We start from the raw sequence: 21,373 nt of genomic DNA, 5'->3' as shown, positions 1-21,373 counted from the left end.
AGCACCACACCACAGGAAAACAAGTTGAAATCTTACATACATAATTTACCCTGAAGCTACTCTTCTTACAAAATCCTTGTGAACATTTGATTTACCACAAGTAAACCCACCATCATGGAGTTACCAGAGAGAACAACTGAGGACAAGTGGCTGGGATCAGCCTCTCTCCTTCTTGCAGGGTTATTTCCCCAAAGGCCAGGCTTGAGGCTGCAGTGTAACATGGCATCTGCTGTTGCTTCTATTTGTATTTATCATATTCCATATACCTAGTAACAGAGTTGCCACTCTGCTCACCTTTAAGGAAAAAAACTATGAAGAAATTCTCAGAGAGGCTGGTAAGTGCTGCAGAGACAACTAATTACACCTGTCCTGATACATCTTAATTTAACATGAAGGACTTTGTGGGCAGCCTGACTGCAGAACACAGGGAAAGGGCTGCCTCCCCCACCTTCTAGGGCTGGGGTATCAGATCTTGGCATGAGGTCCACATTTAAAAAAACATTGGATATATTCCTGGTCCCCAACAAGCTGCCTGCAATGGTGCTGGCTAACGTTGCCTTTGGGCATCCAAAGCTCAACTTAAACATCAAACCTCCAGGGAAACACTCCAGAAAAAACATCAGACATAAAAATGTTTGAGTTGTTTTTCCTGTATGAGCAGGCCAGTGAAGTAATTCAGCAATTTACACTGATAGCATTTAGTATTTTGAATTTAAGCAGCAAAGTAAAATGTTCTAATAAAGTAGCATAGTTCAAATCAACATCAGTGAATTAATATTTACTTACAGAAGTCAGAGTCAGCAATTAATTTTATTTCTCAATAGAAGTCAAGAAGAGAGCATGTGAGTGAATAAAGTGGTACTTTTAGAGAAAGAAAGCACAGAAGCAGAGTTCACAGGGGACATGTTTTGTTGCTATCTAAATTTCACTTGATCCCAAAGTTCCGACAACTGAAGAGCAGAGGGTCAGGAACTGGAAGAACTCCTGGGATTCTGTAGGATTCTGGCTGTTATAAAAATTATTTTCAATGTCTGTCCCTTCATTTTTGAATTTTATAGTGGAGCATCTACTTGGACTTCTGATATGTACAGAGATAGATATGGCAGGAAAACTTTGCCATGAATACTTTGTAGGGACCACTTTGTCCTTCCTGAAAGGTCAGGCCACATAATCCAAGGGATATTTTAATTCTCTAATTCTCTTATTTCAACAGATAAAAAGCGATTAATCTGTTCTACTTCTGTAATGTGGTCTATGAAATATTGTCTGTAAATCCAAAAACACTGTCCTGCTAATACAGCAGTTTCATCATTGGTTGTCTTTTCTAGGATGATTCCTCTCATACAAAATTGGATGGCTGTTGGTAATCCTGATTCAAACCTTTGTGCTGTCTTTGAAGTGCATTACCTTTGACAATAAACTGCTCATTAGCTTGACAAGAATGCCTGAAGAGCAAGATAATTGATCTGCTGTTCCTCAGATCATCGTCATAGTACTACGTGTTTAGAAACGATCCAATTTGCTCCTCTCCTGGTGCAGACAGGAAGGTTAATTTCTTTTCTATTTATACAAACAGAAGACAGTATTAATTGCCCTGGCTGGGTGCAGCTTTCTACATTATCTTTCTCACCTGCCTGGCCTAAAATCTTAGCACATTAAAATCAATTCAGCTTTCTCTTCACAGCTGGTCCTCGCTGCCGCTGCTGACACGTGTCACATTTATCGAGATGACTTCTCCACAGACCTGCCATTCTCTCATCTCTGGCTTAGAGAGTCCCACCTCTCTCTGCTATTGTTCTTCACTTTGCTGTGGGGGAAACATCTGCTGTTTCCTCACCCCTATTTGTCATTTCTTTTCCCTTTACAATACCTGAGTATGTGGATATTATATTGACTGATGTCTTCTGTGATGTCTGAACCATAAAGAAGATAAACATCTCAAACTGCCAACAGATTTTTAAACATAAATCTTTCTGAAGTTTAATCCCACAGTTTTAGTGCAATTTGGAAACCACTTTAGGACCTCTCTCTCCTGTCACAAAGCTTTCCTCTACCTCTTTGCCACTGGAAATATCAGTGTACCTGTACATTTCTCATATGCCATGAAGAAGTGATGACCAAGAGAATCTCTGTTTCTTGTTGATTGATTTTACATGCTCAACTATTCTTCATGTCATCTTTGACAAGTGTGCCTTCTGTAAGTGACTGCTGCTTGGTGTGCTGATAGGCTTTGAGATGAAACATGACATCAGATTGGGAAGGAGAGTTTAGACAGCAAAACACTTCTGTACTGTCTCTTTCTCCTTTAAATGTACTGAATCCCCTGCTGTCTCTAGTCCTACTATTAAAACTGTATTATACAGAAACATGCATTCATGCCAACATTTATTCTTTACTAATTTATGCATTTCTTAACATTAGATCATTTATTATAGGATTAAACAGATTTTTAAAAAATATTTGTTCCCATTTAGCCTGGTTTAGTTCTTATATAGCACCTTCTTTATGCTCTCCACTGCAGTTTTATGAGGTTACATGGAGGCAAGATGATCACAGGAATAGATGCTCAATGACCTAGACAGTCTTCATAGTGCACATACTGAACCTCTACTCATCCATCCATTCCCTGGCAAGTGGTACTGGTGCAGATTCCCTTTCCCTACTGAAGAAATCCGTTACTTCCATGGTTCCTGAGCATTCTGATCTAACAGCGTCCTGACAGCTTTCAGAAAGTCTCATGGACACTAATTTCTTGTATTATTTCAATTTTCTAATTGAAAAATGTACTAAACACTTCTAGTTAGTTCAAGTCAGCAGTGGCTGGCTGAGCATGGACATTGGTGCTGCATTTACAGTGGTGTGGGAGTCACTTGCCTACCTTAACTTCCACAGCTGGTACATGTCAGATACATAATACATTGGACATTTATGATTGTGTGAAACATATTTTTTTCACAAGATAAGAGATCTTTGTAAGGCTGGTGGCAAATAAAACCCAAGAAATGAGGAAATCTTTGCCCAAGCAAGCAGGCTTTGCCTACGGGATTTTGGAAATGACCATATTCTGACATGACTGGACACTGGAAGAAAAGGTTATAAACATTAGTTGGACATACCACACAAAAAGATTCTCACAGTGGGTGGTTTCCCAAGAAAATGAGAAAATGCTCCCCATTCCTGCATTCCCAGCAGAGAAATCGTCCTTCTTTGTTCTATGCTTCTTCTATGTTCACATAAGGATGTGTCCTCTCCTGTTGCTTCCTCTCTCCCTGTCCCTTTCGCACTTTAGCAGTTTCTCCTGTTTTCTGTCAGTCACCACATTTTTGACTTAGGTAAGGAGCTGTGGTGCTGTGACTTTTCTTTTACAAAGAGCCTTTCTCTTCCTTCTGCAGCTCCAAAAACACTTGCAACCACTCCTTCTCTGTTTCTGAGCCTCCAAAGAAACAGATGGCTGCTGGGAAGGATGTGTCTTAATGCATTTGAAAGAGCAGGCAATCACTCTCAAAATCATACAGTGCCCTTGTGCAAAATAGTTATTTGATGTGAGGCCTCTCCCAGCAATGGAGTGACACACAGGCTCTGCTGGGACTCATAAAATTGGACACATAGAGAGGATATAAACTGCTTAGCTGGTGCACTTGGATGGTACATCTCTGCCAGAGCTGCACATGCCAGAAGGGGAAGCAGGAGGAGTGGGAAAATATTAATCACTTCCAAGCCAGTGTTATGTAGGATTTGGGAAGAAAAGATTGGAGGAAAATACAAGCACTTTTGTGTTCATCTGTACACAAACAATGGCTTCAGAGACGACTAGAGTGGCTCGGTGTAAGTGGCCCCGCGGCACGGCCCTGCTGGGCTCTGCGCGCACGAGGCAGCTGCTGCACGCAGAGCAGGCTGAGCAGAGCTGCAAATGCTGCTCCAGCACTCACTGCAATTGGTTGTGGTAAAAATGGGATTTTAGCAGCTGCCAGGGGAAAAAACGCAATTTTAGGGTGGATGGCAACAACTGTTAATAATTCCTGATTTTACTCCCACTAGACAATCAACCGAGAATGAACTTTCTGCTGCTAAGTGGGTCTTCACTGGAGGTAGAGCTACTGCAGAAATCCTTTGTGCTAAAAAGCTCATGATACATCTTTATGGTTTTGTTTTATTTTATTTGTGCTCCACTTCTGTTTAGCATTGCTGAAAATGCTGGCTTTCTGCTAGTACAGGAAAATCTGTCTCAGGATTGTGGTGAGTTTTGGACTCTCTCCTAGCAGCCACCTCTGCACTGACTCACCAAGCAAGGTGGTAAAGTTTGTTCCAGAGGGACCAAATCCACATCCTAGGAACAAAAGGAGCAGAAGACTGAGGCTCTTTTAATCTGAAATTTCTCTGCTGAGACTTCTATAAGCAAGGATGAATTTAAAGTTGAGAGCAATGGATAAATAATTTATGGAGGCTCCCAACAGACAAGTCCTCTGTGAATTATGAGGCATCTGCAGGGAAATAATGCCTCTTCTCATTTCTTTCCACTCAAGTCCATTTAACACACTGCTGCTAAAGCTATCTACCTTGGCAGCTATTCTGCAACCCATTAAGAGTCCTTGATCTGTCCATACCCATAAAGAAAGAGGGTTTTTTTTGTTATAGAATCACACGTTCTTAATGCCTCCTAGTCCAGAAAAAACATTTAAAGAGATGATACAAAAGGAACAAGAGGAAAAAAAAATTGTAGGCACACATTAAAACCTGTTAAAATGAGCATGTACAAAATAAAAATGTCTGTAAAATTCTGTAAACTACAGCATTTTTACACAAGACAGTTAAGCTATGAAAGACCTGCACAGATGGAAAGTTGTGACAGTCCTTAATAAAAAAGAAAATTAAGTCAAATGTCACAGAATGAATGTATTAATGCAGGTAAGTGCTAAAATGCTCATCAAGAATTTATTGAACAAGATAAACTAACCCAGTAAAATATTTCTGTGTTTTGTATGAATTAAAATAATAAAGTTAATTATATTTATGAAATAGGATTGGAAGAAATAGAAAACTCAGAATCTTATATAAAAAAAGGAGGCTCCAATCTTCAAAACTTCATATTAAGACCAAGAGATGTGTTTATCTGGGTATTTTATACTGTATATACACTCACTATACAGAACAGAATTAGTTTTGTACTGAGATGTACAACTTCCTCTTCTGGGACATTGTACACATATATCATGAAATGGTTGTCCATCTTTATGATCACTGTATTGGTAAAATTATTAATATTTAAGATTCAGAGGTCTGTGTAAGAGCTCTCTTTGTTAAAGAACACTCCTTTTGACTAAAAGCTAACAGTCTGCTGTTGTTCCCAGCTCCCATCTTCGGAGCTAAGGGAGCGCTGGGGGCTTGATCCTGTAGGCTGCACCTACAGTTATCCCTCCATATTGTCCTGTTATTTACTGTTTCGGAGCTAAGGGAGCGCTGGGGGCTTGCTCCTGTAGGCTCCACCTACAGTTATCCCTCCTGTTATTTACTGCTGGACAACTTGGGACTATGGCAGTGACTTAAGGAGCCCACCCCTCCCAGGGACTGATATTTGACTTTATTAACACTGAAGTGATTATTTTTCCTCATCTCCTCCCTTGCTTTCTGAGCCAGTGCAGGAGTTGGGGCTCTGCAATCCCTCGGCAGAGAATGGGGGAGCAGAGGGAGAGTTGGTGTCTGAGAGCTCTCACTCTGTGCTCACAGTTCATTAAGCTGCTGTCTGACCTGTTCTAAGTTGTACCTGCCTTATTATGCATGGGAAGGTTGAGATTCTTCTGTAGCATCTACTGGTTAAAGAACAATAACATCTTGTGCTGGCTGTTTCAGACACAGCCTGCGATAATATGAATGACCCAGTTCAGGAATCCCAAAACCACCCAAACCCTAGCAATTGGAAGTGGCTGTATAGAACTGAGAAGTGAAGTGTTTTCCTTCTTATACAATACAAAAATCCTGAAAAATTGTGCCATCCACAAAAAAAAGGAAAAAGAAATTCAACCTCAAACATTTTTATCACATGAATATTAGACAGAGGTATTTAATTCCAGTTGGAGATTTTGGTGGGGTTTTCTTATGATCTTTTTAAATTATTTGGAACCACTTCATTTCAGTTTGGAAGGAATTATTGCTGTAGTTAGCTTCACCAAAAACATGTACCACATGAAATTAAAAAAAAAAAAAATTGAAAAGTTTAATTATTGAAATTCTTCTCCTTTTTGATGAAAATCTGTGTTTTCAGGAAACCAAAATCTTCATTCATAAGTATTCACTGAGCTCAGCTCTAGTCCTTCTATTTTTGGATTATTTAAAGATTTGAAATCAACAAGAATTTGTAATCCACTTCAATTAGCTTAGAATTTCTCAGTCACTCATTAATGAATTAATTAATAAACCAAAATATTTAGGTCCTAATGAAGCAAATCTATACTTTCATTTATACATCATTTCATTCGATAAATATAATGTTTTCGTTTGCTCAAATGCACATAAAGGAGTGCACAAACTCACCACATGGTAGGATTCAGTTCTTGCTGATGGTAAGAGTCAAAGTCATCTCGCAGGATAATGCTGTCACTGTGCATTTCAGCTGCAAAGAAAACACAGCAGTATATGAAATAAAATCAAGTGCAATCATCCCATGCTTTCTAAGTGTTGCCTTACCTAAAGAAAAGCATTGTAAAATGCATTTTAGTTTTCTAGAAATCTGCTTTTTACGTTATGCTACCTATGAAAGCCAGGGTTTCTTAGTTACAGGACTTTTTCCTTACTATGAATCATAGTACCACAAAAATTTAAAAGTGCCCCCATCTTGAAAGTGTGATGGCTATGGAAAGATGGAGTCATCAAGTACACACTAAATATTTTAAGAAGTTTTGCTCCGAATTGTTGGTTTACTGGACGTTTAGGAAAAAATCCTCCCAAATCCAGATTCTGCAAACATGGGCACAAGAATGGATGACAAGTACTAATGAGTGTATTACAGGTCTTACAGTCAGGGATACATTTTGACACCTCATAAGCAAAAATCCATGAGCTTATTAGAATTTCCCTGCTGCTATCAGTAGACCTGGCAGTAAAGATCAATTTATCTAAGGAACATAAACTGTGAGTTATGTAATGCCAATATTTCTCACCACTGTTCTGCAAACTTTGGGCTCCAATATTTCACCTGGTTTTACTGTCTCATTTATGTACGATGACCAATAAACTCACTTAAAATTCCAACACTTTGGCACCTGTGATTGTGTTAGACATCCATCTCTACAAATACTTCCACTATATGAATGAAATAACATTCTACTTAATGTTAAATAGAACATTATGCTATTTAAACTGAGGAAGAATGCCAGAATCTGTCCTGGACACATCAAATTGCAGCACAAGAGTTGGTGGATACAGGGAGCAGCAGTGCCTTGCTCCAGGCTCAACATTGGAGGTGCACTGGCACAAAACCTTCCTTACAGTAACCCTGCTCTGGTGTGAGGTCTGTCCCACACTGAAGTTATGGGACATAGAATCAGAGAATGCTTTGGGTTGAAAGGGACCTTAAAGATCATCCAAATCTAACACCTCTGGCATGGGCAGGGACACCTCCCACTATACCTGAGCATTCAAAATCACATCCAACCTGGCCTTGAACACTTCCAGGGATGGGGCATCCACAGCTTCTCTGGAAACTATTCCAGTGTCTGACCACCCTCACAGTAAAGATTTTCTTCCTGACAGCTAATCTAAACCTGCTCTCTTTCATTTTAAAGCCCTTTATTCCCTCTTGTTCTGTTACTAAAAGCCCTTGAAAAAATTCCTCTCCAGCTTTCTTGCAGCCCCTTTAAGTACTGGAAAGCGCTCTAATATTTCACTGAAGCCTTCCCTTCTCCAGGCAGAGCAATCCCAATTCTTGCAGCCTGTTTTCATAGCAGCGGTGCTCCATTCCTGGCTCTCTTGCAAACAGATGCTCTAATACATAACTGGGACCAAAAGGTCTGCAGCGTGATATACTCACACTGCAAGGAGTCAAAGACAATAAAAAGCAATAAAAACCACAATCAAGAAACAACTAATCAGAATTAGATATAATTAATTCAATTTTATATGAATCTCATTTTTATTTGAATTCCTCAGACCTAGTTTAATGTGACTTTACAGATTTTTTATTACAATAAAGTCAATGATTCTGAGTTTAAGTAGTAAGAATGACAAATCACCTACCTAGGTGAGGATGTAAGGGAGCTTCTGTCGGAGCTGTGGAAAACAAAGACACAATGCATGAATATCTCCTGTCAACAGAGCTCAACTGCAGCATTAAAAAGTCAATTCAGCTTAAAACAAATTGTACAGTGTATACTCCCTTAAATCAGCTATCCCAGTAGTTTAATTGTGAAAAACATGATAGACCCCAAAAGTTACAAAAATACAATAGGGAAACAAAAATAATTGTTCTCTTAATTAAAATAAGCATTGAAATACATGAAAGTCAGTATTGGTTTTACAGTAAGGTAAAAAAGATCAATTCAAGTCTAGAATGATGAGATATTGTTAAAAATAATTTGGATTAGGATTCAATAGCTCAAGGGCTGACAAAGACAGTGGAAATGAGGCTCAACAACAGAAATAGTTTAGGAGAGGAAAAAAATGCCATACTTTGATCTTTTATACTGCACTGAGCAACATTTTACTGGGCACACTATTGGGAGAAGTAATTCAAATATTCCTGGGGCAACAAGTAACAGATTCACTCTGTAAATCACAATATCAAACATTTATATCAAAGCATGTTTTTGCAGGCAATGCTGGTCAATTCCCCAGCAGGTCTCTGCCTCCCAAGAAACACCAGAATGTTGTAAAGACGCACTGCATGGGGGCCACGTTAAATGGCACAAGTTTATTAAGTAACCTTCTTCCAACGCTTTGCAACAGGAGCCTTGGTGTAGCACTACACAAATGGAATCAGACTGTATCTGAAAGGGCACAGCTACATAAAATATATGGGGAAGTTTAGAAATCGGCTACACAGTGTGGTAGATACTCCATGGCAGTTACCACATCCATAGCCTTGCTGGATCTTCAATCCAAAGTAGGTTACACCTCTCTCATGAAGGCCAAAGGGGTGCATATAACCAAGCTCCTGGGAAGCAGCTACCTATTTGTCTATCAGTACCTCAGCCATGGATCTGTATTTCCAGCTGTCTTTTGGAGTTTGGTAAAATAAAACCAACAAAAAAGAGAATTTTTTGAAGACAGGATTCATTTGATGGTTCTGTTTTTTGTTGGGCACTGACCTAAATTGCAGCAGTACTCCTGATTTCTTCAGCATATTTGCAATAAAATAGTGAATTACTGTAATTTCTGTCTTAACATCTGACAAATTAAAATAGATTAAAAATAAACATAAAAATGAATGCAGCAATCTGTGTAGAGCTCTCACACATAATCATCTGAATAGAAAGTCCAACACAAATCTCAAGAATTTTGTTTTCCTCTTCCTGCTTAGTCCTCAAATACTGGGTTTGCAAAGAAGCATGCCATTCTGTAATCAAATTGCAACATTTCATGGAGAAGTAGGTGATGAAGAAGACTGAGTAGTCAACAAATGAGGTATCTGCAGACCAGAAAATGATGGCAAGCAATCTGGATTTGCCTTAGACAGAAAACTTTCATTTAACAGACTTACCAATTAGAGGAATGACACGTTTTACACCATCCACTAACCATATAAATATATACATATATGTGTGTATATATATCTCTCCCCATACCTTAAGTACATATATCCATATGCATGTATACACACACACACACATATATGTACAAGCATACATATATACATAGGTATGTATATATGCATATATATATAAGGGGGTGTGTGTGTATATATGCACGCACAACCTGCAAACCACCATGGAAACTTTACTGCAGCTGATAGAAAAGACCTTCTTGAAAGTCTGTTGTTGTTTCAGTAATCTGAAGTATTTTTTTCCTTTTTGTGGCTAACTTCCTCCATTTTTATACAAGAAATCCACCCGTGCTGCTTTGTCTTCCCAAGCAAAAATGCCAATAATGACTCTACCTTCTTGAAAGTCTGTTGTTGTTTCAGTAATCTGAAGTATTTTTTCCTTTTTGTGGCTAACTTGCTCCATTTTTATACAAGAAATTCACCCATGATGCTTTGTCTTTCCAATCAAAAATGCCAATAATGACTCTTGCAATGGCCAAGACCTCTCATCATGCTGGTACAAAATCTAGAGAAATGCAACTATTGCATGTTAAGCACTGTCTCCAGAATAGTGCTGGACTGCACTGGTGAATCTGACAGTGAAAAAGTCTGCATTTGTCCCTGGCAGCCCCAGGTATTGTTTTTCTCCATGGAATGTGTAAATTTCACCAGAAACCTTTTAAAAATTATTTGCACAAAGAAATGTATCGTACTGGATTAACTGAATTATTTCCCAGATCGAGCAGCACAAACTGTTCTGTATTTTGCCTGCAGGAAAAGAAGCACATTATGGCATGCGATTTGTAATACTCCTGTAATACTCCTGTTCCAAGAGGCTAGGTTTAAATTAAAATCTCTGTGCCTGATGTTCTGAACACCCCCTTCTCAGCAGTTCCAGAGCAGTACTGGTGGGTGATCTGCTGTGAGCACAGGGGTGGCTGAGAGCCATCCTGCCAGGGCTCACCACGAGGAGCGTGGTCCTGCCGGACACATCGCGGGCAGGCTCACCAGCTGCCCAAGCAAATTTCATTGGCCTTTGAAAGTAACTCATCTGAAAGAGACCACCTTCTCCAAGGGGAGCAGTTCAGACCCCCAATGAGAAGGAAGGGCTGCCTTATCATTCACCCCAGGTTGTCTGGCATGGCTCTTTGAAAGAGGATTTCTGTGGAGAGGGCTCCAGCCAAGGATACACACAGTCATAATGACACTTCCTGGAGCTCTTACGCAAAATTTCAGCATTCAACAAAAAGGCACAGGTAGAGCACAAACTTGGCATCTCTACATTTGCAAACTCTTTTGTTCACCATTATTTAATAAAACTGGCTGTTTATGTGATTAAAAAATACAGACTTGGGATCTGAGATATTTTCCTGAAGTGGCTCTTCCACCATTTGCATAGTACATTGCACAACAAAGCTGCTCACCAATAGAATGAAAGGAAGGAAATTGTGCAGATGCATACTAATGCTACTGATCAATCATTTAAAATTAGAGGTGTAGCTAAGCAAACATTTCATGTTAGACAAAAAGGTAGTTGTTACAAGTATAGACTTTATGCTGGGGAGAGGTTTCCTAAACCTTTATAGGATCTAAGAAGCCCAAGTATTTTTGCCTCAGGTATTCTGATTGTAATTCAAATTCTTGAGCTGAACATGACAAAAGACTGTGAGGATACCATTCAATGTCTGACAAACATAGACTTTATTCTCTCTATAAATAATTTCTGTATTACATTTTATATTTACTTGCAAAACAGCACTGGGATGATCTTCAAGTATTGTATTTAAGGCCCACAAATAACAGAAATTCAAAACATAACTCAAAATTAATAGTAGTTTTTTTTTTTAATATTAGTTGTAAAAATAGTAGTTTTAAAATAGTTTTAAAATATTTTCAGATCTGCTTCTCTAATCAATTTATTATAGAGCTACTTACTTTAAAATAACATGGATTTTTCCATAAGCCATACAGTGTGGCTCAAGTCAAATTAAGTTTTTTTGTACAATATGACAAAGATAAAAGAAATGATGCAGTGCAGAGTAGCTATACAGTGCAAAGATATAAATTTATAATTTAAAAGAAATTATACAATACTTCAGACAGAGAGGGACAAAGAAAGACCATCTCAGTTCATATTTTAAGCCATTATTCACTTTGTTAGTTGTTCCTTAGGCACATGGTTGGATGGTTTTAAATTTAAAACCAGTATTTGTGTGGCTCCAAAATGCACCTTAGCTTGAATGAGAATGTGGTACATTTTTAAAAAGTAAAGTAAATGAATTTATTATTTGATTTTTAACCAGCACCGTGGGTATATACAGAGCTTTACAAAAGATGAATTGTACTGAGCAAAGAATGGAAGCAGATCTCAACTGAGGTCACAGTCTAAGAGGTATCAGCAAACACAATATGAGAAAATGTAAGGAAATGTGGAGTGATTGCCTTGTCTTACAAGACAGTCCCTTTGGCAAGGAAAAGCAGAGAAGAAAGGATGCAATACAAAGTGATTCAGAGAGAGAAAGGCCACAGTCAAACTGAAAGCATGAGAATCTTGAGGAAGCTAATGGGGAATTCAAAAATCAATGGGGACATTGTAGGGCTCTGTGTCACTGGGATGAGGGAGAATGGAGGAATGTTTTGGAGTAAAAGGTTAAATTTTTCTGTGGATGAAATAAGGCTGCTGAAAGGTTAAGCCAATTTAAATATGCCCCTTTTTGGTTAAACTGGAAGGGAGGGAAATATTAAAGAATGGGAATGGAAAGTCCTCTTCTAGAAACTGGAATGTGAGGAGGAAAGAAACAATTTGTTGGTGGTCTTGTTATCAGTGAAAAAATAAGAAACAAAATCATTAAACTTGGTAATAGTCAATTAGTCCCCATTCAGATAAAAAGAGCAAGCATAAGGCAAATTAAACACAGAAACATCCATTTGTACTTCTGACAGTCATATCCCATAGAGTTCTGGGGTCAAGACTGTGTACAGGTATAGGTAGAAAATCCAGCACAAGAAAATATTCTTAAATATTCTTAAAACCCACTAAAAAATTTTTTTTTTTTTTTTTTTTTTTTTTTTTTTTTTTTTTTTTTTTTTTTTCTTCTCAGAACCCTGAACTTTGTGGGTTTTTTAATATAAAGGGAAAGTGAATTACAGTATCACAAATGCCTGCATGCTCCCAGACAAACACTGTGCTCAGAGTTCTACTGCCAGGGGCCATCAGCTGCTGCTCATCAGTTCATGACAAATGAGGTGTGGAGAGAGGTATCTTCTGTTTTGCAGATTATGAAGTCTAATCTCCTTGTCATTAGCAGCCAGATGAAGATAAAAAGGAAAATAAATGCTTTTATTTAGACTCCCTCCAATACTTTCTCTCTACTGGTAAACAAAGTTGCTGTTGAATGATAGAGGCTGAGCATCCCCCAGGGAGAGTCAGTGAGTTGCCCCAGGGCTGTGTTATTCTTGCTGACACATGAACTGAGGAGTTTTACACCAGCTCTACTCTCCAGTCCTCTGCTCTGTAAAACACTGCTCTGAGAGCTTGTAAAATACAAGCCTGAGATCCTGACATCTGGTTTGCTTTTTTTTTTTTCAGCGTGTTCCTAAATTTTACAAGATACAAAATACACCTTAAAGGTCTTGCACAAACATTCAGGCAAAAGTTCTCAAACAAAAGAGAGTCTGGTCCAATCCTCAGGATATTCTCAGAAATAAATATGAATCAACATGCACAATACTAAGCTTACCTTATTTTCCATTTATTTAACTATTATAACCACTTAAACACATGGTTTATTAAATATATTTTTTACTGGCAAGAATATCATCACTCATTATGGTCCTTATTTATCTTTAGAAGCATTGACAAGACAGCTACCTTTTCTAGACTCTCTTAAATAATTTTTATTTTTGCTTGGGTTTTTTCCTGTTTGGTCTAGATTAACTTTTTCTATGATAATTTTTATGTCTCCTTTCTTCAGTATAATTCTCATAAAATTTAAAGCATACATCAGCTCTCAAACATCTCCCTAGCTTCCTAAAATATGTATTATATTCTGAACACAGAGCTTTTTAAACAATTATTTTACTTTCTTTGGTGCCTTTCCCTATGGCATCATTTCTTACTATATTTACATTATATATATGGCATTGCCATCCCTTAACACTACCCTTTATCATCTTCTAATTCTCTTCAAAATACAAAAAAATCACTTTCCTTTTACTGCACAAATTCCATTAACTCTATCAGGATTTATTAATGTACATCTGAGGGTGGACAACCACAGTAAACATGATTTTTTAGATCCCTTGCTACTTTCACATCTTCATGTATATCCTTTTTACTAGACATTAGGAAGTCTGATATCACTCTAGTGAACATACTTATTAAGAAGGTGTCCTGTAATAATTCTATGAAGTTGCCCCGTGGTTTTATTTTTCTTTACTTAATATGTCACACCATTCAGTGCATGATTTAAGTATAGCAATGTTTAGGGCTAGAATCAGACTATAAAACCTCATTTATGTCAATCTACCTTGCTGTTTTGCATATATATTAATATGATATTTGCATCTAAATAAATTCACTAATTCTTCCTGAAAGAATCCTTTGTTTACATGAGTGGTGTTGATGAAAATGGAATAAATGAAGTAAGGTCTACTTCAAAGAAAGCCACTTTTCTTTGAATAGGAAAATTAATTCTAATAGTATAAGGATGATAACAGTATGCAGTGATTAGAGATTAATGCAATGCACACTGTGCTGAAGAAATAAGAACAAAAAGGCAGAGGAGAGCCTGGGAGCAAGGGTAATGGGCAATGCAGTGGTTGAATATCCAAGTCAAGGAAACTGTGTCTGAGCTAGGAAATGAAGGAGGGAGAAGCCATGGTGAGGATAAAAATGTGGGACAAGAGCCAAGAGAAAAACTGAGAATCTTGCACATCAGTATTGCAGGGAAATCTGATCATTGCTACAGCTGCCACACGCTGCCCGCTGCTCACAGAACAGCACCTCTGCCTGGTCCTTGCCTAAGCCAAGTCCAGGGGTTGCACTGCACACACTTTGGGGATGATAAATCTGGGATGTCTCTGAAGTGACTGTGTATTGCTGGGAAAATCATGGGAAACAAAAAAGTTATAAGGATGTGGGAGACTGTGACAAGGTAGGGAAGCTGAAGGCCCTTTCAGGGAGTTGGGCAGGACGTGACTAGCAGAGGCTGGATGGGAGGAGGAGGCAGCAAAAGGATTGTCACAGCTGAGCAGCCAGTGGGACATCTCAGCGTCCTTTGTACTCTGAATACAACCAATACCCTAATTCTATTTTCTCCTTGTTCTGCAGAGCTCCTGTGAACTCAGGGACAGCAAACAGTAACATAAGGACTTACTGTTCTAACCAACATAAGTGTTGCTATAATGTTGATCTGAGGTTAGGTTATGCTCCAAAATTGCTGAACTGTAAGGCAGAGAAGGGTGAAAGAATAAAAATTTATTTTGTCAGTTCTCCCACTAAAATCTCAGCTAACAGAATGTCTGAAGGATTGTCAGGTCTGTATAGATGGATATCTACCAGCTTGCCTCTGCTTATTTTCTTCTAGCATGGAGAAATGCTTTGTCTTTTTCTTGACCATGTTGCCAGTTCTGACACTGACAGTCATGTATTCCCATTCAGCTTTCTTGTGCACAGCTTTCACCATGGTGGTCACTGCCAGCTCTTGGTCACTGCCCCCATATGACTCCTCCTTCCCTCTCCCTTCCTTACCTGTTCTGGCTGCCCCAGACTGTCTTTGGCTATGGTGTGCTCACTCTGCAGTTACGCCTCAGAGAATTTAATCTGTTTCTGTTCTGTTTTTTGTCATTTTACATTGATTACTCTGCAAATTCACTTTTCCACCCTTGACTCACATCCATCCAGCAGGCAGCCTGTGTGAGATACCCTCTCCATCCTCCTCAGCACATCCCAAATTATGATCCTGGCAACACTTCTGTTCCTGGTCCCTACACACCAGTCACTGAAACACTACACTTCCACACTCCCATTACAGGTGCACAATTACCTTCTGTTAATTTCTCTAAATATTCCTCCTTCCCCACAGCAAAAAAAACATGACTGGCCCAATCACTTTCCATCCAGATCACCATAACTCTTCCATCTCATTGCCAGTACTGTTTTTATTTCTATTTTCTCCAAAGTACAACCATCATCCTAGCGTGCTATCTGAAATTTTTCACCTCTCTGAATCCATCTTCCTACTTCCATTGAACTACAACAAAAATGAAGACTTGAATATTAAAGTTGAAAGTTGAAATATTTTTCATTCATTATCACAGAGCTATTATTGATACCTTATATGAATAACTCAATTTATGCTCCTGAAATAATGTTCAAGAACTTTTTATTGCAAAAGCCATATTGCCAAACTCATAGGAAAAAACCCCAACCTTATAGCTCTAATGCCCCCAAGAGATGTGTTTTATAGGATTTTCTCTTGTGTGTTAATATGGCAACATATTTCCCATTTTAAAATCTTTATTTTAAATCATTTAGCCCATGTTTAATTGTTTCTTTTCACATGGAAATATCACTGGAATTTTGTTGATCTAACTGGAAATTCCTTTCTCTCCTGTACCAAAAATGATGGATACCTTCTCTACTTCTCCCTGTCTTAATGAAGCAGATTCAAAGCAAAGTACTGTTTGTAGACAACAAATGACAACAGGACATTTATTTTTTAGGTTATTCACTGAAAGGGTAAGCAGTGACAACAATTAGATTTTTAAAGTTTGTGTAAGTCAAACATTTTGCTTAGCTATAAAAATGATCAAATGTTGTATGTGACAGGCAAAAATTCAATGGCCTACTTTTACAAAAAGGGAAGGCATATTTTTCACATGTACATGTGTGAGCTGGATAGTAAACAAAGCTTTTGCTGCAGCCATGTTGCTTAAAGTTAATACAGCAAGGTTTAAAACTCAGCTCATGTTTCTGACAGAAATGTTGGTTATTACAGGCTGATTTCAGGCATGTGCATAATGCTACTTAAAGTTTTGTATATTGCCCAACATTTAGCAGAGAGGAAAAGTGGGATTCCTGGACAGACAATGGGAAGTATGAAGCCAGAGAAATTCAGTTTCAAGAATGTAAATAAGATCCTGATTCAAGGTTTTCTATAGAATAGCTTTCATGAGGAGTAAATGTACACTGACATGCAGGTACAATGGAAAACCACATTTGCCAGATATTTTTAGAGTTGTGATTCTTACCTCCCTGTTCACACAGCTGTTGTGCTAAGGCATCCTTGAATATAACTTGGCCCCTATGAGTAGCTGTAGCCCTGTGAACATAAAAAGACAACAATAAATAATATATACATGTATATGTGTACCTTTAAGCATGACTAATCTGATCAGAAGTCCCATTCTGCTTTCTTTCTGTGTTCTTTTTGTGCTCTTCCAAATTTATAGAATAAATTGCAGTGATCATTTTGTGCATAGCAAAAGAAAATTCCTAAACCAAAATGGTTTGTTTGGTAATAAAAATCACTGGCATGTAATGAAGGATGTCTTTGATGTGTATCTGTAGCTGTACATAGAGTTGCTATATTTGAGGCCTCAAAAGTTTTGTCTAAAGAATAATTAATTCCCATTAGTGACCTGCAGCTAGAAGACATGCAATGTACCACAAAACTTGTTATTCTGTTTCCTCATGATCAGGTAGAAATATAATGCAATGTGATTTGTTTTTGGCTTACAGAGCTCTCATGCTAACAGTAATTGTTTTACTTTTTTTCCAGTTGCTAATTTAATCCCTCTTTTCCTAGTGCAATACTTCATCAGTTTTATTTCAGAGATTTCAAAACCTTTCAGTATTTGCAAGTGTTGTATCTGAAGCCTGATTTTTTTTTCAGCCAAAGTTCTTCCAATATCTGTCTAGAACTCATGCACATTCTTCATACATGTTCTTTAGCCTTTCTCTAATTAATATGAATGGGCTCAGTATGGATCCATGTGAAGTCCTTGAAATAGCCTCTCAGTCGAACAGTAAGATGTTGAAAGCTACTTTATGAGTGCAATTTCTCAGCCAGCAGTGTGCCCTCTCTAATGGATCATGCCTAGCTTGCTTTTGAAACATCAGAAAAGACCAGAAAGGAATGGTGCAAAAATGAAAATCAAAATACATTTTATTTTACTTGGCTACTAGGCCAGTTACCCTGAAAAGGAAGAAGAAAAAAGTAACATATCTAGCACTAAATTTTTCAGATACAGTGGATGCCCAGGGTGAAGTAATCTTCAAACTGTCAGAATACAAATAGGAGTAAAGGAAAGCTTCTCTTGGATCAACTTTAATTTCTATACATGTAGGAAAGCTCTATTTCCACCAATGTGTGTGTCCTGAAATGCAAAACCATGCTGACCCGATGCTCCTAGGGCTTTTAGACACTCTTTTCCTCTGCCTGAGGAAAAAGAGCTATGTTGCCTTTTCTATCTTGGACTTTCAGAGGCAGAAGTAAAGCTGGAGCCTTGCCTCACCTGGCCACAGTCCCAGGATCACATCACCAGTGTGAGGTTTTGGTTGCACTCCCTACCATGTCCCCCATTGCAACTTTTAGTTATTTCAGTAATTTCATTAAAAAAAAAGAGCAAAACTTCATCTTATAGTTCGACATTAGCATTTCTATATCTGCTGACAAGACCAGTGATCATCCCAAATACAGAGTAAAATAAAAACAAATACACTGTTCCAGCACATAAAGGCAAGAGAGCTGAGGCATTAAGTCTCATTTAAAAATATGAATGAAAGTATTTATTTAAGCTCTGTTGTGATGAGTATGAATGAAACTATATGATCACTACATACATTTCTGCAATTTACCACATAGGTGTACTCAGTCATGCAAGTCAGAATTGGACCAAACAATCTCCAAAATCAAACACATGCCCAGATTTCTTTAAAAGGACCGGATATGGTGGCTTCCTGGCAGCTGAAATGGGAGAGCATCCCACAGCCAGCTTGGTGGCCAATGCAGCACCAAGAGACAGGTGTTCCAGATGTGTTTCAGTGTGGGAGTTTCATGTATTGAGCTTCCCTGGCTCAACCCACAAGAAAAAGGCACACCTAAGGCACAGAAGGTACTTCGTACAACAGTTCTATCCCCCAAGCTGTCAGGGTGGGAGAAAGGACTCTTTGCAGACAGTGGGAAAGAAAACTTTTATTAGCAGTGGACCAGGACTCCAGAGATGCTGTTTATGCAACAGGCCAGGGTACAATCCAGAATGTACACAACAGCGATGGCAACCAGAGCGTTCCTTTATGAGGCAGAGAAGAGCAAACTCTTGGAACACAGACCACATGCAGAGGAGAGCTTGAGTGCGTGTCTGAATGCAAACAAACACCAAGTAATACCAATAATGCCAGACTCTGCACTGTTTACTGGATCTCTGCATGCGTGTGAGAAAAAGGGGATTTGGGCAGAGAGCCAGCACCCAGCTGAATGATCAGCATCTTTCTGTGTCTGTCATCCCTTGCCTGACAATGCAGAGCAGGAGCCAATTGCTGCTGTTCCATAGCAGGGGAGATCTGCACCCTGGGGACAGGAGTGCAGTGCAGGAGGGGCACTGCTTGCTGCAGCCTGGGCTCACATCACATTTGCCTTGCCACGGGCATCAGCACCGACAGAGCAGCTTCAGAGACTTGCTAAGGGTGTTGCTACTGCCACTTCACCAGGACTGTCTGCTCCATTTTCTCTGGATCTGTGTTTTATTAGTGGAGCAAATGAAAATAATGCAGTATAATTACGCAGCAACGGAGCTACTTCAAGAAAGAAGTTCAAAATATACCTTTTCTGTATTGAACTCTCTTTGTTGGTGATGTTCCTACCTGACAGCTGAGGTTCACAGAACAGGATTGTGAATTTGGATTCTTTTCTTATAAAGACATGTAACATATCCAAACTAATTTCAATTCCTATATTCACACTCATCTAAAAACTACATAATATTTATTTTAATTATTACAAAAATAATACTGGCAATGCCTGAAAGAGACTCTACTAAAGAGAGAAAATTGTTCAACTATTAACTCTGGGATTTTGCTTTTTTTGAGAGACGTATGCATATCCAGTAACTGAATGTTGTGCTTTTTAAAAAAGTTTCTGTACTGTCTTAAATGTAGTTAAATACTGCTTAGAGGAAGGGCACTTACTAGCTACTATTTGGTGTTACTCCACACCAGTCTATAGTCCCACTCAGACATTGTTTGCTATTTATTCCCAGCTAAAGGGCAAGTGACTAATCAAATCTAATGTGTCAGTCAGCCAAAAGGCAAGATGCGTGTTCCATACGTCCGCAGAGAAAATTCCAAGTAGGAATGAATCTTTCCAAAGGGATGAGAAATAACAGAAAAATGGGAGACATCCCATCCTGTTCCCAGAAGAGGAACATCCTGACGTGGTAAGTGAGAGCTTTGAAAGAAAAACAGCTTAGAGGTAATAAGGTTCCTCTTTATATTAACCTCACTCTTCCATTAGCCTAGATCTATTTGTGTGCTTGGGGCTATGCAAGAGGGGACGAACTGCTTACAGAGGAATAAAGAGGTCTCAACACAAAAGGACTACATCAGGTGCCAAGGCTCACTGGCAGCTCAAGGTTTGGGCATTGCTCAATGTATGGGCATTGCTAACCCCATACATCAATTACAGCAGTTTTAAAAAGAATTTTCTTTCCTAAACCACAACTATCTGGATTAAAATCAGACAGCAGTAAGGATGCTTGGTGCTTGTTCTGCACTTACACAGATGCTTGGCCATCTGCACCTTTCCCTGGTGAGGGAAGGCACGGGGACAAATTCATGTGACAGGGGGCTTCAAAAAGGCTCAGGTGCCTTACAGTAAAATACCTCATCTCATGGTGCACCAACGGGGGTTTTCTACAGGATCAAAGAAGAGGAGGTTATTTCTTACCTGCACTAGCAGAGTTTAACCTTGTGCCACCTACTAATGGTTAGTGACTGTTTCTACTCGAAGAAATTCAGGGTGACATCCACCACACTGGCTCCAGAAAAATCAGTGAGTGACTGTATGAAGCTGAGATTGGTCTTCCCCAGCCCCACAGTGGTGCCCCCTGAAATCAGGCCTGATGCCAGCACAGACTGTGTTGCTTCCCCACCACTGTGGGGGACAGAGTTGATGCTAAGCAAGTTATGAGCCTGGGCTGGAGCAGAAAATAATGCATACCCAATGACTGCTGTTGGCATTTTGTGTTGGAGGATCTCAGAGTTCACATTGGCTTCACATGGATTGCTAACACGCTCTTGTTAACAGGTTGCATTTTAAAGAGACTCTTTTGGCTCAGGAGAGCACAGGCAGGAGGCCACGTGGGACTGACCCTGGTGTGCTGCCTCTGCTGCCTGGCTCTGCCAGCTCCATCTGTGGAAAGGACACACAGCCACACTGCCCAGAGGTGGATAGTTGCCCTGCTTATGCAAATAAATGGGTTGATTTTTAATGCATTGTTAAATTTGCATGATCATGTCTTTAGGGTTGTCTTGTTTAACCCACTGTTTTAAAAAAAAAATATTCTCCAATACTGCCTAATTAAGGGATCTCTGAATAAAATAACTTGAAAGCATGATGGAGAAGTGGCTTCCAGGAA

At 38.9% G+C, this 21,373-nt stretch overlaps 1 protein-coding gene across 1 annotated transcript in view; it reads right to left on the bottom strand.

Moving 5' to 3' along the window:
- RELN (reelin) overlaps nucleotides 1–21,373 on the bottom strand; it is a 276,870-nt gene that overhangs the window by 146,563 nt on the left and 108,934 nt on the right. Inside the window, exons 4-6 of the mRNA XM_041474646.1 lie at nucleotides 16,988–17,058; nucleotides 8,230–8,262; nucleotides 6,529–6,607 (exon numbers count right to left, since the gene is read on the bottom strand). Of these exons, the coding sequence (XP_041330580.1) occupies nucleotides 6,529–6,607; nucleotides 8,230–8,262; nucleotides 16,988–17,058 (183 nt within the window). The remainder of the gene's footprint in view (nucleotides 1–6,528; nucleotides 6,608–8,229; nucleotides 8,263–16,987; nucleotides 17,059–21,373) is intronic.

This window comes from Pyrgilauda ruficollis, unplaced genomic scaffold (assembly GCF_017590135.1).
Source record: "Pyrgilauda ruficollis isolate IOZ18807 unplaced genomic scaffold, ASM1759013v1 scaffold33, whole genome shotgun sequence".
In the NCBI taxonomy this organism is placed as follows: Eukaryota; Metazoa; Chordata; class Aves; order Passeriformes; family Passeridae; genus Pyrgilauda; species Pyrgilauda ruficollis.
This window is presented reverse-complemented; position numbering and strand designations above follow the sequence as displayed.